We start from the raw sequence: 21,090 nt of genomic DNA, 5'->3' as shown, positions 1-21,090 counted from the left end.
GCAGGGGCTGAATTGAGACTTAACTGTAATTCATAGTCTCGCAATTTCAGGTTTTTATTTTATATTGACTATAAAAGTAAGTATGTATTTAAACAAACTTCTTAATATACTACTTTTATCTAGCTTAGGTTTTGAGGTTCTGCTATTTTTTAAACTTTAAGAAGTTGATAATCATGGAACCTTTAACCAGATTGCCTATATTATCACTTCACATACAATGATCATTAAAGTTCCAGATTACTGCTTTGAGGCTGTCTGAGTTTTCAAAGGGAGATTAAGATATTCTTAGTTTGTGTTATATTTAATCCTTTTATTCTTTGAGGATTTTTTAATAGACATATTTCACTTAGTACAATGCATTATATTCTGATTATTCCAGGTAACAAGTAATGACATCTTATACTGTAGGAGTACTGGTGTTTTTTCCTCTTTTTAATGCTTGACTTGTCAAAAACAATAAGCCACTAAATAAAAATAAATGCTTTATTTGTGAATATGAACCAAAATCACAAAATTGCTGATTGTCTCAAAAATGTATATCAGCGTTTGTTAACAAGGGTGGAATGTAGGCATTCCTAAAGATAATCAAGATGTTGTCCTCAAGGTCAAAATTGACATTCTCTAGAACTCATACAAAGCCCTTATATTGTGTCACATCACATTTCATTTTATTGAAGGATTTGACCGTATTCTAGAGGATTATATTAGAAGAAAAGACACGTATAGAAGGGAAGGCGGTACCACAAATTCCAATAAGGAAGTTTAGAAATTTATATATGCTAAGTTGCTCCTGTTTCCCATATGAGGTTGAAGGTCAGCTGAAGGCTGGGATGCATTTAGGTATTTGAGAGCAGTGAAAGGGGATGAGGGACAAGTAAATGATTCAGCAGACAGCAGTGGAAAAACCACATATTAATGACTTGATCCATACTAATTCTAAAGATACAAATCCATTATTAGCAGTATTGTAGATTATGGACTATCCTGGTGTTCAATGAAGGCAAGGGACCGTAACCTAATCCTTTTTTATATTCCCTGTTATGAAGCTGGGAACGTAACACCCTCATCTTTTCCCTCTTCCTTGTTTTATAGTGCAAATTTGCTTTACATTTAAGAAATGTAAATGTTTCCATGTTCTTAATACATGATAGTATATTTACTACTCTTACTATTAAACAGCCTGACTTTTCCTTATAGGTTTTTTAGGTATGCAGAATAATATTTTACTGTATTCTAAGTGGATCTCACAGTTAAGTAAATGTCTTATAATTACTGTACACTTTTATTAAAGTAAGAGGAAAGGGGAGAATATGTTTTAGAAGTTGCAGGTTGTACTGAGTAACTGAAACAGAGTCTCTCTCTCTCTGGAGACATTGCTGACCTTTAACTAAAACTACGCCATGGATCATTAACTTGAAACAACATTAATTGGGAGTCTAGCCCAGTTAAAGTCATATAATCATATCTTCACTTATCTTAGTTTTCAGTATGGTTATTTTTAGTAACAAGTCTAAAAAAGTAAAGAAGAAAACATAACTAAGTGGTGTATCAAAACTGAACTGTTCAATGGTAACCTCTGCTTTGTGGTTTTATTACGCAGATTTTTTTTCTTTAAATATGAGAATGAACAACAATAATGCTTTTTTTTTCTTTTTGCTTTAAAAATACAATGTGAAGATTGGACTAGAATATCTTCTTGGCATCAAAGAGACAAGCTTATTACACTTTTTTCCTCCTGACGTATGATATATGGAAAAGGATGAAAAGCAGTAGAAAAGAAGCATCTAATAGAAAACATGGGAAGCATATTAAAGCTTGGACTAAAAATACAATGTGGTATCCTTAGTTGGTAGATAGGGTGTTTTTTTAAAAGATTTAATTTATTTTCAGACAGAGGGGAAGGGAAGAGAAAGAGGGAGAGAAACATCAGTGTGAGGTTGCCTCTTGAGTGCCCCCTACTGGGCACCTGGCCTGCAACCCAGGCATGTGCCCTGACTGAGAATCGAACCAATGACCCTTTGATTCACAGGGCAGCCCTCAGTACACTGAGTCACACTAGCCAGGGTGGTAGATAGGTCTCAGATCTCTGCTGAAGGTAAATGGTAACTGGTAGGTTAGGATACCAGGCATGTGTTCTTTTGCTTAATGGTGAAGATGAAGGTCCACTCACCCTGACTTGTCCAAATTTCATTCTCCTTTTGCTAGGATGGTCTTCTTGTGACCTCTTGCTATGCTAGTCCCCAAACAGGTAGTAGTTGAATCCCGGACTACCCTTTTGAAGTAGGTACCTTCAAGTGTGATGGTGAAGGAAGGTCATTGTCACCCTTTTTAGGGCACATGAGGTTAGAAAGGTATAAGACCTATGGCCAGGAACTCATCACATCTGTGCTCTCCTTTCCCCAAAGACTCAGTTGGCAATTGTCTCATATATAAGACATCGTTACCTGCTTGAGCCTTGGTTGATGTCCTGTGACAACCCTCAGTTGTGTGTCCGTGCTTAAAGTGAATTTTATTCACATCTTCCTCAGGACTATGGAGATCATCTTGGTGTTTATCTAAAATAGGGTAGCCTTTGATGGTGTGAGGATTGTCTTCAGGAACAGGGCACTAAAGATAACAGTATGTTCCTCGTGATGTGAATTTATATACTTGATCCTGCCCGGTCTCTGTTATCTTAATGTGTGCCTGCATAACCCTGCAGGCATCCCTGATTCATGGGGCCACTGCAGCCTTTTAGAACAATACACCTTAACTCCATTGCTTTCCTAATTCCAATATGTAAGGTCAGCCTTTTTCTGTGTGTCTCTTTTAATTGGCCCAGTAAGAAAACATGTTAGTCTGTCAGCTTTTGACTTAACTTTGTTTCTCCTCATATAAACAATGAAATTAAAAGTATTTATAGAATTCTCACATTATTTATTCAATCTTAGGATGCTAGAGTACATAGTTAAAAAAAAAACAAACACTGCTATCATCATTTTGGCTTCAAAAGACCCAAATTTGATTCCCAGCTGCATCACTTGCTACCAAAAAGTCCATTGAATTCTGTGAGCCTGTTTCTTTATCTCTGAAAAACAGATTCTATCTTAGTCTCCTCTAATGCATGTTCTGTGATTCCCTGTGCTTCAATTTAAATTTTAAAGGGATGTTGTGGACACTGAAGTAGTCTGCTTTTATTGATGATGTTACCCAGTCTTTTTTAGAGTTATTTTTTAACTAGCAGTTCATAGCATTTAGAGTAATTTTAAAAAATCTTATCTCCATTTATTCAACTGTGAGTGTGTGTGGGTTGGTAGTGGTGTAGTGTTATGACTGATATTATAGCTACAAAATTGTCCTGGGGAATAAAAGACAATGAACAGAGTGTAGGAAGTCAGATAAATGCTTAAAACCTAATCCTGACATTTTAATAAACTTGGAGTAGTGTGGAAAACAAACACAATCTCATTTGTTATTGTAATATTTTTTAAAAAAAACAGTGATAGAATATTTCCAGTGTGGTGTTACTCCATATGTAAGCTTAAGCTCTGTCTAGTCAGTTCCTGGGTAAAAGTCCTTGATCTCAGTTCTTTGGATTTTAACCATTTTTTCTGATTCTGTAAAAGATTGCTGGTTTTGGTGTACTCAAAATGACCTGTTAACTTCTACATGAATTTTTCCTTTATTCTAGTGATTGGTTACTTTTCTGTCTCTCCTGAGGCTTAATAGATTAATTTAAAGCCTTGAGAGATGATTATAAACTTGTGCCTTGATGTCCATTTGTTTCAAAAGAGATAAGTCTTTCATCTTTAATAAAAAACTGATGAAAATCAACTAAAGGTCAACAACTGAAATTAGTAGCAAACCCTAAAAGCATCTTTTAGGTGGTTAAAACCAAGGGATTATTTAGTTTTACTTCTTCCGTTAAGTGATGGTGGTACTCCTGCATTGGGTCAGTAGTTGGCTTACATACTGAGTGCTGAGGCAGTGAGAGTGATGGTGCCAAAATTATCTGCCCATGGGAACCTGACTTCTGTTTCTTGACTCTTTCAACATCACTAACCTGACATGTGACTAAGAAGTCTTGACTAAATTGTATTTGATATGAAAATAGAATTGACTAGACTCTTCTGGGTCTGGGTGGTAGACTTCATACATTAGTATGTTGTACAACTATCCCTAATGGTATCAGACTTATTTAAAGTCCGATTTATTTGCTGTATCTTTCTATATGTATCTTGCTTTGTGAGGGATTCAGTATTGTGTTCATGATGCCATGTGCTGTCTTTTTCTAAACTCTTATATGTCATAGTGTTATTAACTAAACATTTTGCCTTCATTTTATAGAAAGAAGTCCCATTACTGATATTTAAAAAAAAAATTACGTTATAGGTGACATACGATACTATATTAGTTTCAAGTGTACAGCCCTGTGATTATACATTTATAAAACTTAGGAAGTGATCACACTGATAAATTGAATACCCATCTGACACCATATATACTTACTACAATATTATTGACTATATTCCCTATGCTGTACTTGCATCCCTATGACTGTTCTGTAACTACCATTTTGTACTTCTAAATCTCTTCACTTTTCTCATCCATTTCCTCAAACCCTCTCCCATCTGGCAACTGTCAAAATGTTCTCTTGCCCTGGTTGGTGTGGCTCAGTGGATTGAGTGCCGGCCTGCGAACCAAAGGGCCACCGGTTCAATTCCCAGTCAGGGTACATACCTGGACTGCAGGCCAGGTCCCCAGTAGGGGGCGCGCAAGAGGCAACCACACATTGATGTTTCTCTCCCTTTCTCCCTTCCTTCCCCTCTCTCAAAACAAATAAATAAATGTGTTCTCTGTATTTACAAGTTTGTTTCTGTTCTGTGTGTTCATGTATTTTGTTTTTTAGATTCCACATATAAGTGAAGTCATGTGGCATTTGTCTTTCTCTGACTTATTTCTCTTAGTATAATACCCTCTAGGTGAATCCATGTTGTTGTAGATGGCAAGATTTCATTCTTTTTTGTGGCTGAATCATATTCCATTGTATATATGTACCACTTCTGCTTTATCCATTCATCTGTTGGACACTTAGGTTGCTTCCATATCTTGGCTATTGTAAATAATGCTGCAATAAACATATGGACTTACATGTCTTTTTGATTTAGTGATTTGGGTTTCTTTGTATAAATATACGAAAGTGGAATTGCTGGGTCCTTCTTTGTTTCTTGTTATAGTTTTTGTTTTAAAGACTATTTTGTCTGGTATAAATATTGCTACCCCAGCTTTTTTTGTTTGTTTATTCATTTCCATTTTCATAAAATCTCTTTTTCTATCCCTTTACTTTCTTCTTTTGATCTGAAGTGAGTCTCTTGTAGCCAGCATACGTAAGGGTCTTGTTTTGTTATCCATTCAGCATGCTACCTTATGTCTTCTGATTGGAGCATGTAATGCACAGGTGGCAAACAAGGCCTGTGGGCCGAATCCAGCCTGGCACCTTTTTTCTGCCCTATGGCAGTGCTGAACTCTCATTTAACTGTTAAGGAGTAGTTAGATTTATATAGTCCTAAAATTACATTTGGCCCTTTGAAGGCAACATCGAGGCTGATGTAGTGGCCCCCTGTGAAGATGAGTTTGACACCCCTGAGTTATTTCATTTATATTTAAAGTAATTGTTGATATTATTTATTGCTGTATTATTTTTTATCTTTTTTTTCTTTTTCTTAAAGGAGATCCTTCAACATTTTTTTTGTGATGTTGGTTTGGTACTGATAAGCTCTAGCTTTTTTTTTCCCCTTGTCTGGGAAGCTCTCTTTGTTGATTCTAAATAATAGCCTTGCTGAGTAGAGTAATCTTGATTGTAGGCCCTAGCTTTTAATCACTTTGACTTTCATGCCAATCCCTTCTGGCCTACAAACTTTCTGTTGAGAAATCAGCTGACAGTCTTATGGGAGCTCCCTTGTTGGTACCTCCCCATGTGTCCCTGGTGCCTTTCCATCTGCTGCCCCAGTGCTGGAGCTCAGAGTCTGTCCAAGTCAGTGTGCAGGCCCTTTAATAGGGATTCTTGAGGTACCAGGAGCCCTGATCGACCAGCTACAATTTCTGCTGATTTTTACAGCCAGAAGTTATGGGGACTTCTCTTCCTGGCACTGGAATCCTTGGCTGAGGGTTCTGATGTAGGACTGGGACCCCTTAGGGGTGACCTCTGAACTGAAGATATCCTGCCCTCCCCCCTTTTAAAGATTTTTATTTATTTTTAGAGAGAGGGGAAGGAAGAGAGAAAGAGAGGGAGAGAAACATCAGTGTGTGGTTGCCTCCCATGCCCCGCCCCTTCCCCCGCCCCCCCATACTGGGGACCTGGCCTGCAACCTAGGCATGTGCCCTGACTGGGAATTGAACTGGAGACCCTCTGGTGTGCAGACCCACGCTCAGTCCACTGAGCTGCACCGGCCAGGGTGATATCCTCCCTCTACATGTGGATGTGAGACCAGCCTTTCGAGTCTCGCCCCTTCTTCCAGTCTCCACCAGTCTTGATGTGGCATTTATATTCTTGGTTATAGGACAGGCCTTCTGAATGACGGCTGTTCTGTAATTTAGTTGTAATTTTGATGTGGTTGTAGAGGTTCCAAGTACCACGTTTACCTACGCCATCTTAACTGGAGCTTCCCATTACTGATATTTTCAAAATTCACTGCTTCTTCCCATCTCCAATATTTTGCAGCACTCATTTGAAACCTTATTGTGGAATGGAATGCTGAGGCTTCTTCAAGTCTGAAAATGTACTTGCTAAAGTCAACAGGGACCTTTTAGTAGCCAGATTGCTTGGATACTTTTTAGACTTACTTTGACCTTTCTCAGGTATTTGTCACTGTTACCCATTTTCATTTCTTTGCTGAAACCCTCTTCTCCATTGGTTTGCTGTCATCTCTCTTAATTCCCTTACTAGGCTCCTTCACTCCCTGATAGCTTCTTTTTTTTTTTTTTAATTAATTTTTTATTAAAGTATAGTTGGCATACAACCTGAAGCTTCTTATAGTATTGGTATCTGACAAGTTTTCATTATTTACATTTTAGTCTCCTTTTTTCCTTCTCATTATATTCCCTTTCTGAAGATTGTTTCACCACTTACATAGTTAGAGTCACTACTACCTGTTTGCTAATTTTCCCAAATCGTTTTCTTATGTCAGATTTCTTATGAGCTTCTCATCTTGTATATTCAGTTACCTCTTCTAGCATATAGCATTACTTAAATATCTTTTGGCTACTTTAAGACAAAAGGTTTAAAACTGAGCTATATATATTCTTACCTCTTTTTCTTTTTCCTTTTGTGTTTCCTGTCCAAGTAAATGTTACTATTATCCACTCAAAACTTGGAAATTAACTATTTTCTCCCATCTTTCACATCTAGTCAGTTGCCAAACCCAAAAGCCTAGTAGTTAAAAGTGTGAGTCATTCTTGGTTTCAAGGATTTATATGTAGGGCTTTTTATGAGCAGTGTAAGTCCACTTTGAAAACATTTATGAAGAAATAAAATACGTAGAAATATTAACAATAGAACGATTCTATTTAAAAGAAGGAGGTGCAGAACTCTACCTGCTTAGCCAGTTTCACCCCCACTCAATAAATGTTGATTGGAATTATCTTCCTAAATATTTCACTACTTGCTAGTTTCGTGACCTTAGATAAATCAGTCTGCCAATATACAATACAAGGATGATAGACTTTTCTACCTATTTTAACAGGATGGTTTTAGGGTCTAAAGAAATAGTGAATGTTGTTTTAGGTTGATTTTATTTTATAAAAAGTATAATATACAACTATTTTGAGGTGATGCTTTATGTACATTTGGAATTAATTATGTCTTTCTGGTTGATTGTATTTCTCACACATCTTTTAAAAATATAGATGTTGGGTTAAGCCACAGAATTTGGACATACAGTAAGTACTCACTTAACATCATTGATAGGTTTTGGAACTGAAGAGAACTATTAGTATATAAACGAGCTAAGTTCCTACGGCACTCACCAATGTTATGATGAAATCATGTTATTTGAGGACCTGCTGTATTGCAGAAATTCTAAAAATTGAACACCTAGTCCATGTTAATAAAAGTTACATAACCAAAATGAAAAGCTACCAACTGTTTAGTCAGTAAATGTTAACCCAAGTGTTTGAAAAGTAAAGATTGTAAAGGGATAACAATTATAACTGCTGGTAAGAGTATAAATGGTACAATTCTGGGGAGCAGTTTGACAATAACTATCAGAATGTCCGAAAATGTATACAACTTTTACCTCAGTCTGTTCAGGCTGCTACAACAAAATACCATAACCTCAGTGGCTTATAAATAAGGAAGACTTTTTCCTGACATTTTTAGAGGCTAGGAAGTTCAAGATCAAGGCACTAGAAGATTCTGTGTCTAGTGAGGATCAGTTCCTGGTTTATAGTCTATTAAAAGGATATTAATCCCATTTGTAAGGGCTGCTCTCATGGTCTAATCACCTCCGGAAGGCCCCACCTTTAAATACTATCACACTGGGGATTAGGTTTCAACATAAGAATTTGGGGTGGAAGGGGATAACAAACATTCAGTCTGTAGTATCTTTTGATTCAGATGTAGAGATGTGAAAAGGGCTTTAGCTCTATGAATATTTATTTGCAACATTGTTTAAACTGGTAAAAAATTAGAAACACCATGACCATCTAGCAGTAGATGATTGGGTAAATAAAAGTTGGTACATCTCTGTAATGGAATATTGTTTGAGTGTAACTATGTAACTTGTTTTAACATGGAGTAGGTGTTACATTTTTTAAATTTCTGCAATACAGCAGGTCCTTGAACAACATCTTTTTGTTATAACATTGATGAGATGCTGTAGGAACTTAACAGAATATTTACTGCAAAATTAGCTGATTAAATTACTTGATTAAAAGCCATGCATACACATACATGGTGATTTGAACATATGGGCAAAGATCATGGTATGGGAAGACTATGCTGAAAGAGGTTATTGGTAATGTCAAAGTTTTGGAATTTTTTTTTTAATAAGGAAAACAAAGTGGTCATTTTGCATTTTTCACCTTTCAATAGTTTTACCAGGAAAAGTATCACCATTTGTCTTTTAAAGTCCATTAAGATTATAATCGTTATAATTTGTGCATATGTAATATACACATACCATCTGTTGTATGAGCTTCAGAATTAGAAAGTGTGTGCAAAGTTTCAGGCATTAGGGCTTGATTGACCCTGAAGTAGGAGTGGAACTAAGTAGGAACATTAAATATTTACAAGTACTATATAAGATTTGTTTACTCTTGACATTTTGCCCATTGTTTGCTTGCTGTTGGCTTTTTGGAGTAAAAGAAGAAAATCTAAGAAGTAGATGTTGCTTGTTTCCCATTCTGTGGTGTTTTGGAAGGCCCAAGTAGAACGACTTGGTTGGAATTAAGAAGTAGATTTCAGCTCTGTGTAGAGAGAATACTCCTTAATGAATGAAGTTATCATTAGGAGAGCAGGCCAGAAGGTTGTGATATGAGCAGCACATAGACACAGACTCACAGTAATAGTAAGAACTGACATTTCCTCAACTTCCTTATCCAGGAATGTGATGTTTTTTAACATGCTGTGAATTAAAAAGTAATGTCACCAGTTATATACTACTGGTGGTGTTTTTATTTCCTAAAGCGTTACGTGGGCTGTGGCATTGATATTTACACAAGGAGTCACAGCAGCATTGTTTGTAGTAGTAAAAGCATGTTTCCATAGTGGAATAAAATATACAGGAAAAGGCAGATTTACATCTGATAAAGAATGATTGTTAAAGAGTGAGTGAGTTTATGTGACATTATAAGACATATGTAATGTACTACAGTTTGTTTTAAAAACAAGTATTATCCCTAGAAGGTTATGCAAAGATGGTTGTTAATAGATAGGTTATCTCTTAAAGAAAACATAAAATACCAGTAAAGTGATTGCCTCAGGGATGGAATATTGGGGGTCAGTGGTGGAAAGGACACTTTATTGTGTACCTATACATGTAAAATTTGTTTAACCTTTTGTATATGTTAACTTCTAGATTGTTTTAAAGAAAATCCCACGCAAATGACTGTTTGTATCACAGTGGATTTATGGCTCAAAAAAAACTGAGATAGAGGAATAAGGTTGGCTTAAGAGGTAGATAGCTGATTTTCTCTTTGAAGAAAGAATATAAGGAGAGAATGAAAAGAAATCTGTTAATTCAGCTTCATTTTTTTTGTCATTCTAACTGAAATGTCTTATTCTATAATAGTATACTAACTTGGTATATAGCTTGTGCTCTTTTTCACCCACTCTACTGGTTTAAAGATGTCTATAATATTAAAATACTAATTATATCTTTATCAGAACAAATCTTTGTGCAAATTTCAGTTACTAGCCCTTGAGTGTCTATTAGCATAAGAAGTAGTAAGGAAAGACTAAATGTAAACAAGAACAAAATTAATGATTGCTACTACAAATTGATACCTAATTATATAAGCCATTTCTTGACCTATATAGAGTGCCCACAGTTTGTAAAGTAATCATCACATTAGGAACTTAAAGCTAAAAGCTCAAGAATAATGTAATATATGGATGTTCTATGACAGGGCTAAACGTTTTAGAGGCTTGGTGGGGTCCTTGTTTTGTAAAACACTTCTAATTTTTGGAAGAGAATAGAGTCATGAGATTTTTAATACAATATTACTTCTTCAAAGTAGAAATGAGATTTTGTTTAGCAGTCATTTGAATTTGTTTTCTTTCAGAAATCGAGCGATAGCAGATTATCTTCGTTCAAATGGCTATGAAGAGGCGTATTCAGTTTTTAAAAAGGAAGCGGAATTAGATATGGTATGTTTGACTTTTAAAAATATAAGTGGATTTGCTTAAGTATCAGTAGTTAATAGTCACCTCAGTTATTCACAGATCTTATCATTTGTTATTTACTTGGCACTAAACTTAATTTTCACCCTTTTTTTGGCGTAACAAGATTTTTAGTAATGTTTGGTTAGACTCAAATATCAGTGGTCTGTGTAGCTTGAAATATCGTACTTGAGCCATTTCTTTTTGAACGTTCTCATTTTTTTCCCTCTAGAATGAAGAATTAGATAAGAAATATGCTGGTCTTTTGGAAAAAAAGTGGACATCTGTTATTAGATTACAAAAGAAGGTAACGGTTTTTTCTTTGAAGTTAGTTGTATTTGGGGTGTTCTCAAAAACTTTCTGAAATATTAACATTATTTTTCTGCATGAATTAATAATTATATTTAATCTTTTTTTTTAAAGATGTGTGTGTTTATTTATTTTGGGGGGGGAGAAGGGAAGGAGAAAGAGAGGGAGAGAAACATCTGTGTGTGAGAGATACACGTATTGGTTGCCTCTCACATGTCCCCCAACCGGCAACCTGGCCCCGCAAGCCAGGTGTGTGCCCTGACTGGGAATCAAACCTGCGACCTTGCTTTGCAGGACAATGCCCAACCCACTGAAGCACACGAGTCAGGGCTAATTATATATCATTTTGAAAAGGCAAATAAGAATACATTTCTATTCATTATAAAAAACTTTGACTCAGATCAGTGCTGATGCCTGCTAACTTGTACGATCTGGGTACCGGCTGGATTCAATCTACGTAAACCAGACTTTAGGGAATTCATAGTAAAGAAGTTATTTGTGGTCCTGGCTGGTGTGGCTCAGTGGATTGAGTGCCAGCCTACAAACTAAAAGGTCAGGGCACATGCCTGGGTTGCGGTTCAGGTCCCCAGTAGGGGGTGCACGAGAGGCAACCACACATTGATGTTTCTTTCTCCCTCCTTTCTCCTCTCTCTAAAAATAAACAAATAAAATCTTAAAAAAAAAACCCTTTCTGTAAGAACTTATTTGTGTACTTGTTTGGATGGGAAGAATGCATGGAGTCAATATGATGCTGAGAAAAGAACATTAAAGTGTGCCCTTAAGTCATTTTTATCTCTGAGCTTTTATTTTTATTCATAAAGTGAAGGCAATAAATAATACTCGGGTCCTAAAATTTATACTTCTTGTAGCCAAAGCTAGAATAAATAAATAACATTGTTACAACATGAATTAATGCATAAAGCATTCTATAAAAGTACCTAATACATAGATGTTAAATAAATACTGGCTTTTATTATAAATATTACTGTTATTATTAGCGTGTATAATGTATACTTCCTTTGGGAAGAATTTACTAAGAGTAGCAGACTTACAGGGACCAACACTGGTGCACTGCTGTTCCTCTAAATAGTAGATATAAATTGAAATTTTTCTTTCAGTTAAAGTCATACTCATACTGAATATTTCTCAATTTTCAATTTTATCACACAGTGAAAATTTTGATTATAGATCATTTTTAATAAATGATGAATGCTCTGTAAATTACTGAAATTTTTCAACTATCCTGCATATATATATATATATATACATGTATATACAGATAGATACATACATACATACATACAAAATAAAAGCAGGTTTTTTTAATGTCAAATATGATTTTATTGGAGTCTATCTGTGCACATAACGACATATTCATTCTCCAGGTTATGGAATTAGAATCAAAACTAAATGAAGCAAAAGAAGAATTTACGTCGGGTGGACCTCTTGGTCAGAAACGAGACCCAAAAGAATGGATTCCTCGTCCACCAGAAAAATATGCATTGAGTGGTCATAGGAGTCCAGTCACTCGAGTCATTTTCCACCCCGTATTCAGTGTTATGGTCTCTGCTTCAGAGGATGCTACAATTAAGGTAATTTCCCCCCCCCCCCAAAAAAAAATGAAAGATGTGCAATAAGATAATTTTAGAAAGATTTAAGTTTAATTGGGTGAAACAAATTTTATTATTGAAGACCTAAGAAGAGGGAAAGTAGAGACTCTTTGAAACTCTGTGATTTGTTCTAAACCTTAAAATACAAAATTAGATGGGGTTAGCATTTTTTTAAAAAAACAGAATTAGAATAACATTAGAATAAAATTGTAGTTCCCATATGGCAAGCTGCCAAATAAGTTCACTGATGAATTTGAGAGAATTGGCTAATTTAGTGTTGCACAGTAGGTCTGTCACCTGGTGCTTGAATAATTTTTGTTCTTAAATAATGAATACGTGATAGATGAAAATACAGGATTACAGCACTAGTAATTTAGCTGATCAGTGTATTCTGCAAAAGAATTTCAGTAAAGGATTTATTTAAATTGGACTCTCCTTGATGTATTTAGTATTGGCTTTGATTCCAAACTAAACAGTAGTTCTCTCCCAGGTGTAAGAACAGACGCATATCACTTATAAGTTACGTATTTCATCAGAAAAAAAGGTGGTACTTACAATTCTCTCTGATCCAGACAGTGACAGTTGTATAAACCACCTGCAGAAAGACAAATAAACTACAGTTAAGAGGTTTAGGTAGGTTTCTCTCTTCTAAGGCTTATTTCAGTTTAAGTTATATTTGTAGAGGTTTAAGAAAATGTAGATAGATTGTTAAGATTGTATATATTACACAACATCAGTCTAACATAAAATTCAGGAAATAATTGTGATTATATTTAGCCTGTTCTTCATATTAAACATCGTTTTATGTTCTCCTTATGTGATTTCTTTAGTTTCTTAGCGGCTTCCTTCTATCCTATAGGGTGGCGATCCATGGGGTGGGCTGCAGAGTCATTGGAGGAGAGTCTTAAATTCACATGTGCATCACGTATTTCTGTAGGCTGAGATGATTACATACCTAATACCTTAATTAATATATTGCTGTTTTTCAGTGTATGTAGACATGTATTTAAATTATTGATTTCATGCTAATCTACTGAAAAACTGCCCTTCTATCATGAGGTATAGGGGTAAAGGTAGACATTCTTGAATAGGTTGAAAATCCAGTCTTAACTATTGACTTTGCAGTGGTGGTTGAAAAGCATAAACAAAACTGTAAATGTCTTAAAATATATCTGTGGAGTCAACTTTAAAATATTACAAATGGTACATACTCATTTCCTTTCTCTTAACAGATAATTTTGTGTGTCTTGTTATTTTTTAGAGTGCCAAGGTGTATATTCTTTACATCTGTTTTATAACTGTGAATAAGTTTTCTGTGTTCCTATTATAAAAATAGAGAATAAACATCATTTATCCCATGAGAAAAAAATTAAATGTTACAAATGGAAGTTTTAAAATGATCTATAATCGTACCACATATTCAGCAACTACTCAGTTTCCCTTCTGTTTAGTCTTCATTTAGTGTGTACACATGGTTGGTGGTTTCATTAATAAAAAGCATTTGTATTTAGTTTCATTTCCTTTTTAGACTAAACTTATTCTAGAAACACCATTTTTTTTCCTAATGAATCATGATTTTTAATGAATTAAAACTGACTGTTTTATTTGTATGTGGAGGCTTTATAGAATCTTTACAGATTCTGTGTTCAAGGACTGACTCAGCTGTTTGATAAAATTTTTATTTATTTTTTAAAAGATTTTTATTTATTTACAGAGAGGGGAGAAGGGAGAGAGAAAGGGGGGCGGGGAGAAACATCAGTTGGTTGCCTCTCACACACCCCCAGCTGGCCTGCAACCCAAGCACCTGTCCTGACCAGGAATCAAACATCTACCTTTTGGTCTATGGGACTATGCCCAACCCACTGAGCCACACCAGTCAGGGCCCATTTAATAATTAATGTCATCATGGGCAAATTAAGTTTTTATGCTTCCCTTTCCTTATCTGTGAAATGAAGATAATTAATACTTACCTCAGGGCTTTTGGGAGGATTAAATGAGTTATACAGGGAAACTGCTTAACACAGTGTTGATCAGATACTATAAAGGAGTACTTAGTGTCATCAGTGTTTCGGCACTATTAACATATTTTCCTTTGGATTTTAAGTTTTTAGCCATCTACTAATGTTCTTTTCATTTTTATACATAAAGCCTTTTTCTCATAAATTCCTTCAATATTTTGTGGAAGGAAAAAAATCCTTTCTACTCCCCTTTCATGTTTTCTTTATTCAGTTATGTTAAATTAGGTGATTTCTAAGTGATGGTTGTGGTACAATTACTGTCCAGAAAACTCAAAGGAGAACACATGAGTTTTTTGTAATTTTGTGACTAAGTTGGATAAAGTGATTAAGTTTAAGGCTCAATTCTCTTATTTGTTGGGAAAGAGGATTAAAAATATGTCATAAGATTCTCTTGGAATGAAGTCAAGTATATGTAATGTATATAACAGTATAGTGCCTGGCAGATTTAGACAGATGGTAAGGACTCAAAAAACTGTAGCTAATGTGCCCTGGCTGGTGTGGCTCAGTAGATTGAGTGCCAGAATATGAACCAAAGGGTCGCCATCTAGATTCCCAGTCAGGGCACATGCCTCAGTTGCTGGCCAGGTTCCCAGTAGCGGGTGCCTGAGAGGCAACCACATTGATGCCTCTCTACCTCTCTTTCTCCCTCTCTTTCCCTCTCTCTAAAAATAAATGCATAAAATCTTTAAAGAAAAATAAGATAAAACTGTAGCCAGTATTACAGTTATCAAGACAAAATTAAATTTTTTACTATATTAAATAATTGTTTTGTGCATCTGGTAAATACTGCAGGTTTGTGTTAGTTCGTGAATGGGAATTTCCTTTTAGAGTCATTGATTGACATCATCAACATTTGAACTTTAATATAGGAAAACTGATAGAGGGTAGGTATTTGGAGTAGTTCATGACAGTATTTTTAAATACATGATTTAAATTTTTGAACTATCGTTGGTTGTCATTTAGAATTCTTAAATATTTGTCAAACAAAACTGAAAAAATACATTTAATAAAGCAGATTAAGGATTGCCAACTTTAATATATAAAGAGTTCAAACAAATATGAAAAACAAAGATCTCAATTTAAAAAAAGTACTAGAACATGAACAGATAATTCATAGAAGAAAAATGGCTAATCAACAATAACAGGTTTTGGTCTTACTACTAATAGTGGAAGAAATGCACATTAAAATTACAATATATATCAAATTTGCTAGGATACTTTACTTTTTAAATGAGAATTCCCAGTGGTAATAAGAATTTGATGAAGCAGGCACTCTCATTACTTTGATACAATCTAATGGGAGAACAATTTAGCAGAAAATATGAAGGGCTAGAAAAATTTATACTTTTTGACCCAAATTTTCTTTTTTCTATCACTGTGACCTCAGTATTGCAAAATGAGGACAGTTACTTTTCAGTATTCAGAGATTTTTCACATATATGTTTTCTGTAATAATGAAAAATCTTAGCCAGCAATAGGGATACTTTTAAAAAATAATGCTAAATTTTTAACAGCATGGAAAAATTCTTACTGTAAGAAGCAACAGGAAAACAGGGTAATGAAGTATATGCAATTACTATACTTAAAGGGCATAGAAAAAGATGGAAAAAAACCCCATGCCATTGTTACAGTTACAGATATTTCTTATTTCCTTTATATCAGTACATTATAGTTTTTTTTATCGTGAGCATTTACTACTTTTATAATCACCCAAAAGATAAATATAAAGAAAAGTGAAATTCCTACTAATTCTTGACAATTATAAATTAACTGAAATACCTTGCTTGCTCACCTTTTATGAAGAGATACACAGTTCATTTTCTGGTTATATCTCAGAGAAAACATTTAGTAGTATTTAATGAATACAGGGAAAGGAAATTAACTGAAACTGAAGTGAACTTCAAGATCACCTTACTTATTTTCACTATGTGAAATAGTCGTCTGAACTCTTTAATTGTAAGAATTAAACACTGAGATAACAAAATAAGACAAAGATATTACAAAAGAAATAGGCCAATACAATACCATTTACTATGAACATAGACGCAAGATCCTTAACATATTACAAGCAAATTGAATCCAACAGTTCATTAAAATGTTAATTAATATATGATAACCCAGTAGGGTTTATCCTATAATTCAATATTGGTTCCACATCTGAAAAATACTAAATGTGATATATCAGCAGTGAAACATGGTAGGTTCAGGAAAAACATTTGACAAAATTTCAATATCCATTCATGAGAAAAAGTGAACAAGCTAGGAAGGGAGCTTCTTTAACCTGATAAAATGTAAAGGTATCTGAAAAAACCCACAGTGAACATAATACTTAATTGTTGGAAAACTGAGTGCTTTCCCTGAGATCAGGAACCAGGGCCAGGCAGGATGTCCAGTCTCTTCCACTTATATTCACCTTTGTCCTGGAGTCCCTAGCCAGTGCAGTAAGAACAAAAAGAAATACAAGGCATACAGATTTAAGAGAAAAAAATGAAACTGTCTTTATTTGCAGACATGATCTAGGTAGAAAATCCCAAAGAATCTGCAAAAAAAGCTACTAGAACTACAGATTTAACAGTCAAAGGATACAAGGTCAATATACAAAGTGTAATTATATTTCTGTAAACTAGCGATGAATAATTGAAATTTTAAAATGCCACTGATAGTACAATAGCATCAAGAAACCACAAAATACTTAAGGCCAAATCTAACAAAATTATACAAAATTAACTTCCATGTAGAAGTATCGAACACTGAAGTGGGAAAAAAAAAAACTTTGTTTATATTGGGAGGGGCATGGAAGTTTTCTATTAAATATTTTTATAAGATAGTTTTATTTCTTCCTAGGTTCATTTTTTTATGTCATTATGATCACGTGTAATTTTGTGGTTTTTTAAAAATATAACATTGTATGTTTGTCATAAATTCCTTACAGTTGTAAATTTTCTATCTTAGCCATTCCCCAATGTTGAATATTTAGATCAATTTCCAAGTTTTCAAAATGCATTTTGTAAGTTTCCCTAAATTGGTTGACATATATATCCTGCTATAGATAAGTTTGAACTTACGGGAAGAATGGAATCAATCATTTGATTTTAGAACAGTATAATTGCTGTTGGTTAAAGATTAAACTTCAGACTTGCATTTGACCATCAAAATGTTCTTGAGATCTGTTTCTAATAATATTTACTCTTGATAGCTCATTATATCTGTTCCCTTAGAAAAGTCATCTTTAAAATACGTGACTGTGACTTTGTTTTTACATCAGAATGACATTCTTTTGTTAATTTACTTACTGTTCATGGAGTTATGTCATGTGAACTCTCTTCTTGGCCTTTTAGATATCTGAGCTCTGCTTGTCTAGTAGAATTGAAAATTCCTTACTCCTTTATTTTCCTTTCATTCTATGTATAGCCCTCCACCCTCAAACTTTTTTTGTATTTAAATTTACTTATTTGCATGTCTGTTGCCTGCTATCAGACTGGGAAGGGACTTTGTCTTGTGGCTTTATATACCTAATCACTAGCATAATTAGGTGTATGGTAGATAAGGTGGTACTGGAGGTCCACTTTAATAATTGCACCATCAATTTTCTCTATAGAGGAAAGACCAATTTATACTTGAGGATGTGCTAATTTCTAAGACAGTTACCCTTTGTCACTTTCTCAGTTAATTAGTAAAGTGCCAGACTGGCCTGCTGAGTGCAAATGTGAATCGAGAAAGTGATGGGTTGATAATAACCAATTTTCTGTTCACGTGACAGGTGTGGGATTATGAGACTGGAGATTTTGAACGAACTCTTAAGGGGCATACAGACTCTGTACAGGATATTTCATTTGACCACAGTGGCAAGCTTCTGGCTTCCTGTTCTGCAGATATGACCATTAAACTATGGGATTTTCAGGGCTTTGAATGCATCAGAACCATGCACGGTAAGGAGCAGAGGACAGTATTTTGATATTGATTTCTAATATGGCATTCCAGAGAGAAGAATATTGTTTCTAACAGTGTGCAGGTTCCCTTCACTCAGTTCTTAATTGTCTGTGTCGGTGGAGGACCATATGCTAGATAGTCCATGGATAAGCCACAGTAGTTGAGAGTTGTTTTTGTTATGAAGTTTTAAGTATCTTAGTGGTTTACATAAAGTATTTGTTTTCACAAATACTTTTGGGTAAGAAAAACTGCTAGGACATCTATCTGCGTATCTTTGAGAAAATGCAATTACTGGGTTTCTTCACTTTTCTCAATTTGGAAACCGAAGTTCAGAGAGAGGGGGTATAGTAAAAGCTGGAATCCAGATTTCCTTGCTCACTTTTTAATGTTCCACATATACTGTAGTCACATTGTTAGATGGTTGTCCCAGGTTTTGTCATGGGGACTCTTCTCTGAGGCAGTTTGGCTTTGTGGAAAGAGCTTTGGAATCAGATATCTGGGTTCAAATTCCTACTTGTTTACTTACGGCATTAGGAAATTTTAACCTCTTTCATCTGCAAGATAGAGGTAATAATACCTAAGTCATATGCGTGTTATGAGGATAAAATAACATAATAGGCATACCTTGGAGTTATCAAGGGTTCAAGTCAGGACTACCACAATAAGTAAATGCCACAATGAAGTGAGTCACGAATATTTTCCAGTGCATATAAAAGTCGTGTTTATATTGTACTATAGTTTGTTGGGTGTACAGTAGTAGTATGTGTAAAAAAAGTACATGCCTTAATTTAAAAAATGTTAATATTGCTAAAAAAATTCTTACTATCATCTGTGCTTTCAGTGAGTAATAATCTTGTTGCTGGTGGAGGGTCTTTTCTCTATGTTGATGAAAAAGCAGTATCTGTGAAGTGCAATGTAGCAAAGCTTTTGTATAGCAAAGTGCAATGAAACAGTGGGATGCCTGCTCTTAATTATCTTGGTTTAGTACCTGGCACATAGAAGGTGCTCAGTAAATAAGGGTTTTTGTTTCTTTAAAGGTGATGGGATTTGAGTGTTTGGATTTTATATACATAACACATAGTGTGTTAGTAATAAAACTTTTTTCTAAATAGACTATCCAGTGATGTTAGCACATGAGTAAGCTGTGTGATTGCTTAGTGGGTGTAATTTGAAGGGTGTGTTTTCTTCCCTAAGTAAATGCATTGAAGAAGCTTACCAAGTGAAGGAGTTGTGGTGAATCCTTTTGTAAAATCTGATATGTGTTTTTAAGTAGTCTATATCTTGTTTTTCTAACTTAAGAAGAAAGGAGTTCTTTCCAGCCATTGTATTTTCTTTAAAATAATGTTAGTTTTGAGGACTCTTTGAAGCTTTTTCCTTCAGAGGTAGTTGATTAGGATTATGAATAATGTATATGGAATAATGCATTTTTTACCTCCATGAACATCACCAAGAAAAGATAATTTTCAACCACTATTTTAAATATAGTGGTTGTCTTTCTTACCTAATTTTTTTTAGCTTTGCAGATTTTATTTCTATTTTATATCCTAGAATATCAACAATGGAAAAAATGTGTTTTTTCTAGTGTTCCTACATAAACATTTAGCGTATTAATACAAGGGTGGGCAAAAGTAGATTAATTTACCAACCATCATTACCTAAAAGATAATCATAAGAAGGTATACAAAATAATAAGAAAAGTAATAAATAATAATACAAGAATAAACTCTGTTTTGCATGCTTACAGTTACAAACCTACTTTTGTCTACCCCTGTATATTCAGATGCTGATGATACTGATGCCTTGTGGTCTTAAAACAGTTGTATAGGTTGAAATTTAATCATAAATTGAATTGGCTACTTACTTCATTGTGGATTTTTTTATTGTCACTAGTTCCTTTTTTTGTGTAAAAATTTAAAATTTTCTTTTTTTCCCCCACATTTGTATAAAGCCCAGTATATTTGAAGTTGCTGTATTATTTGAAATCCCATGGTGAAATCAAGTGGTAAAGTGAGGTTTAATCTCTCTCGGTGGTGTATCACTCAGTATGTTGCCGTGTTGTGTGTTTTAGGCCATGACCACAATGTTTCTTCAGTAGCCATCATGCCCAATGGAGATCATATAGTGTCTGCTTCAAGGGATAAAACTATAAAAATGTGGGAAGTGCAAACTGGGTAAGTAGATTTAGTTGCATGTCTACTAAAGCGATTGAACAGAAGTGTGTTCTGAATGTTCCAGTGATTTTGGCTCTCACCCATAATGATCACCATGACAGTTGTATTATACACTTTAAAACCTAAGTTTTGATCTCCAACTATATCCCCAAAAAGAACAGAGAAATTACAAAAGAAACTCGTGTCTTTGGGAG

The 21,090-nt window shown here is 34.6% G+C and overlaps 1 protein-coding gene across 1 annotated transcript in view; it reads left to right on the top strand.

The window, feature by feature from the left end:
• Window positions 1–21,090, top strand: part of PAFAH1B1 (platelet activating factor acetylhydrolase 1b regulatory subunit 1) — a 68,378-nt gene that overhangs the window by 37,459 nt on the left and 9,829 nt on the right. The window contains exons 3-7 of the mRNA XM_024565228.4: window positions 10,762–10,846; window positions 11,091–11,165; window positions 12,553–12,759; window positions 18,556–18,724; window positions 20,794–20,896. Of these exons, the coding sequence (XP_024420996.1) occupies window positions 10,762–10,846; window positions 11,091–11,165; window positions 12,553–12,759; window positions 18,556–18,724; window positions 20,794–20,896 (639 nt within the window). The remainder of the gene's footprint in view (window positions 1–10,761; window positions 10,847–11,090; window positions 11,166–12,552; window positions 12,760–18,555; window positions 18,725–20,793; window positions 20,897–21,090) is intronic.

The sequence above is a fragment of the Desmodus rotundus genome, chromosome 9 (assembly GCF_022682495.2).
Source record: "Desmodus rotundus isolate HL8 chromosome 9, HLdesRot8A.1, whole genome shotgun sequence".
Classification (NCBI taxonomy): Eukaryota; Metazoa; Chordata; class Mammalia; order Chiroptera; family Phyllostomidae; genus Desmodus; species Desmodus rotundus.
The sequence above is the reverse complement of the archived record's forward strand: the minus strand, read 5'-3'. Positions and strand labels throughout refer to the sequence as shown.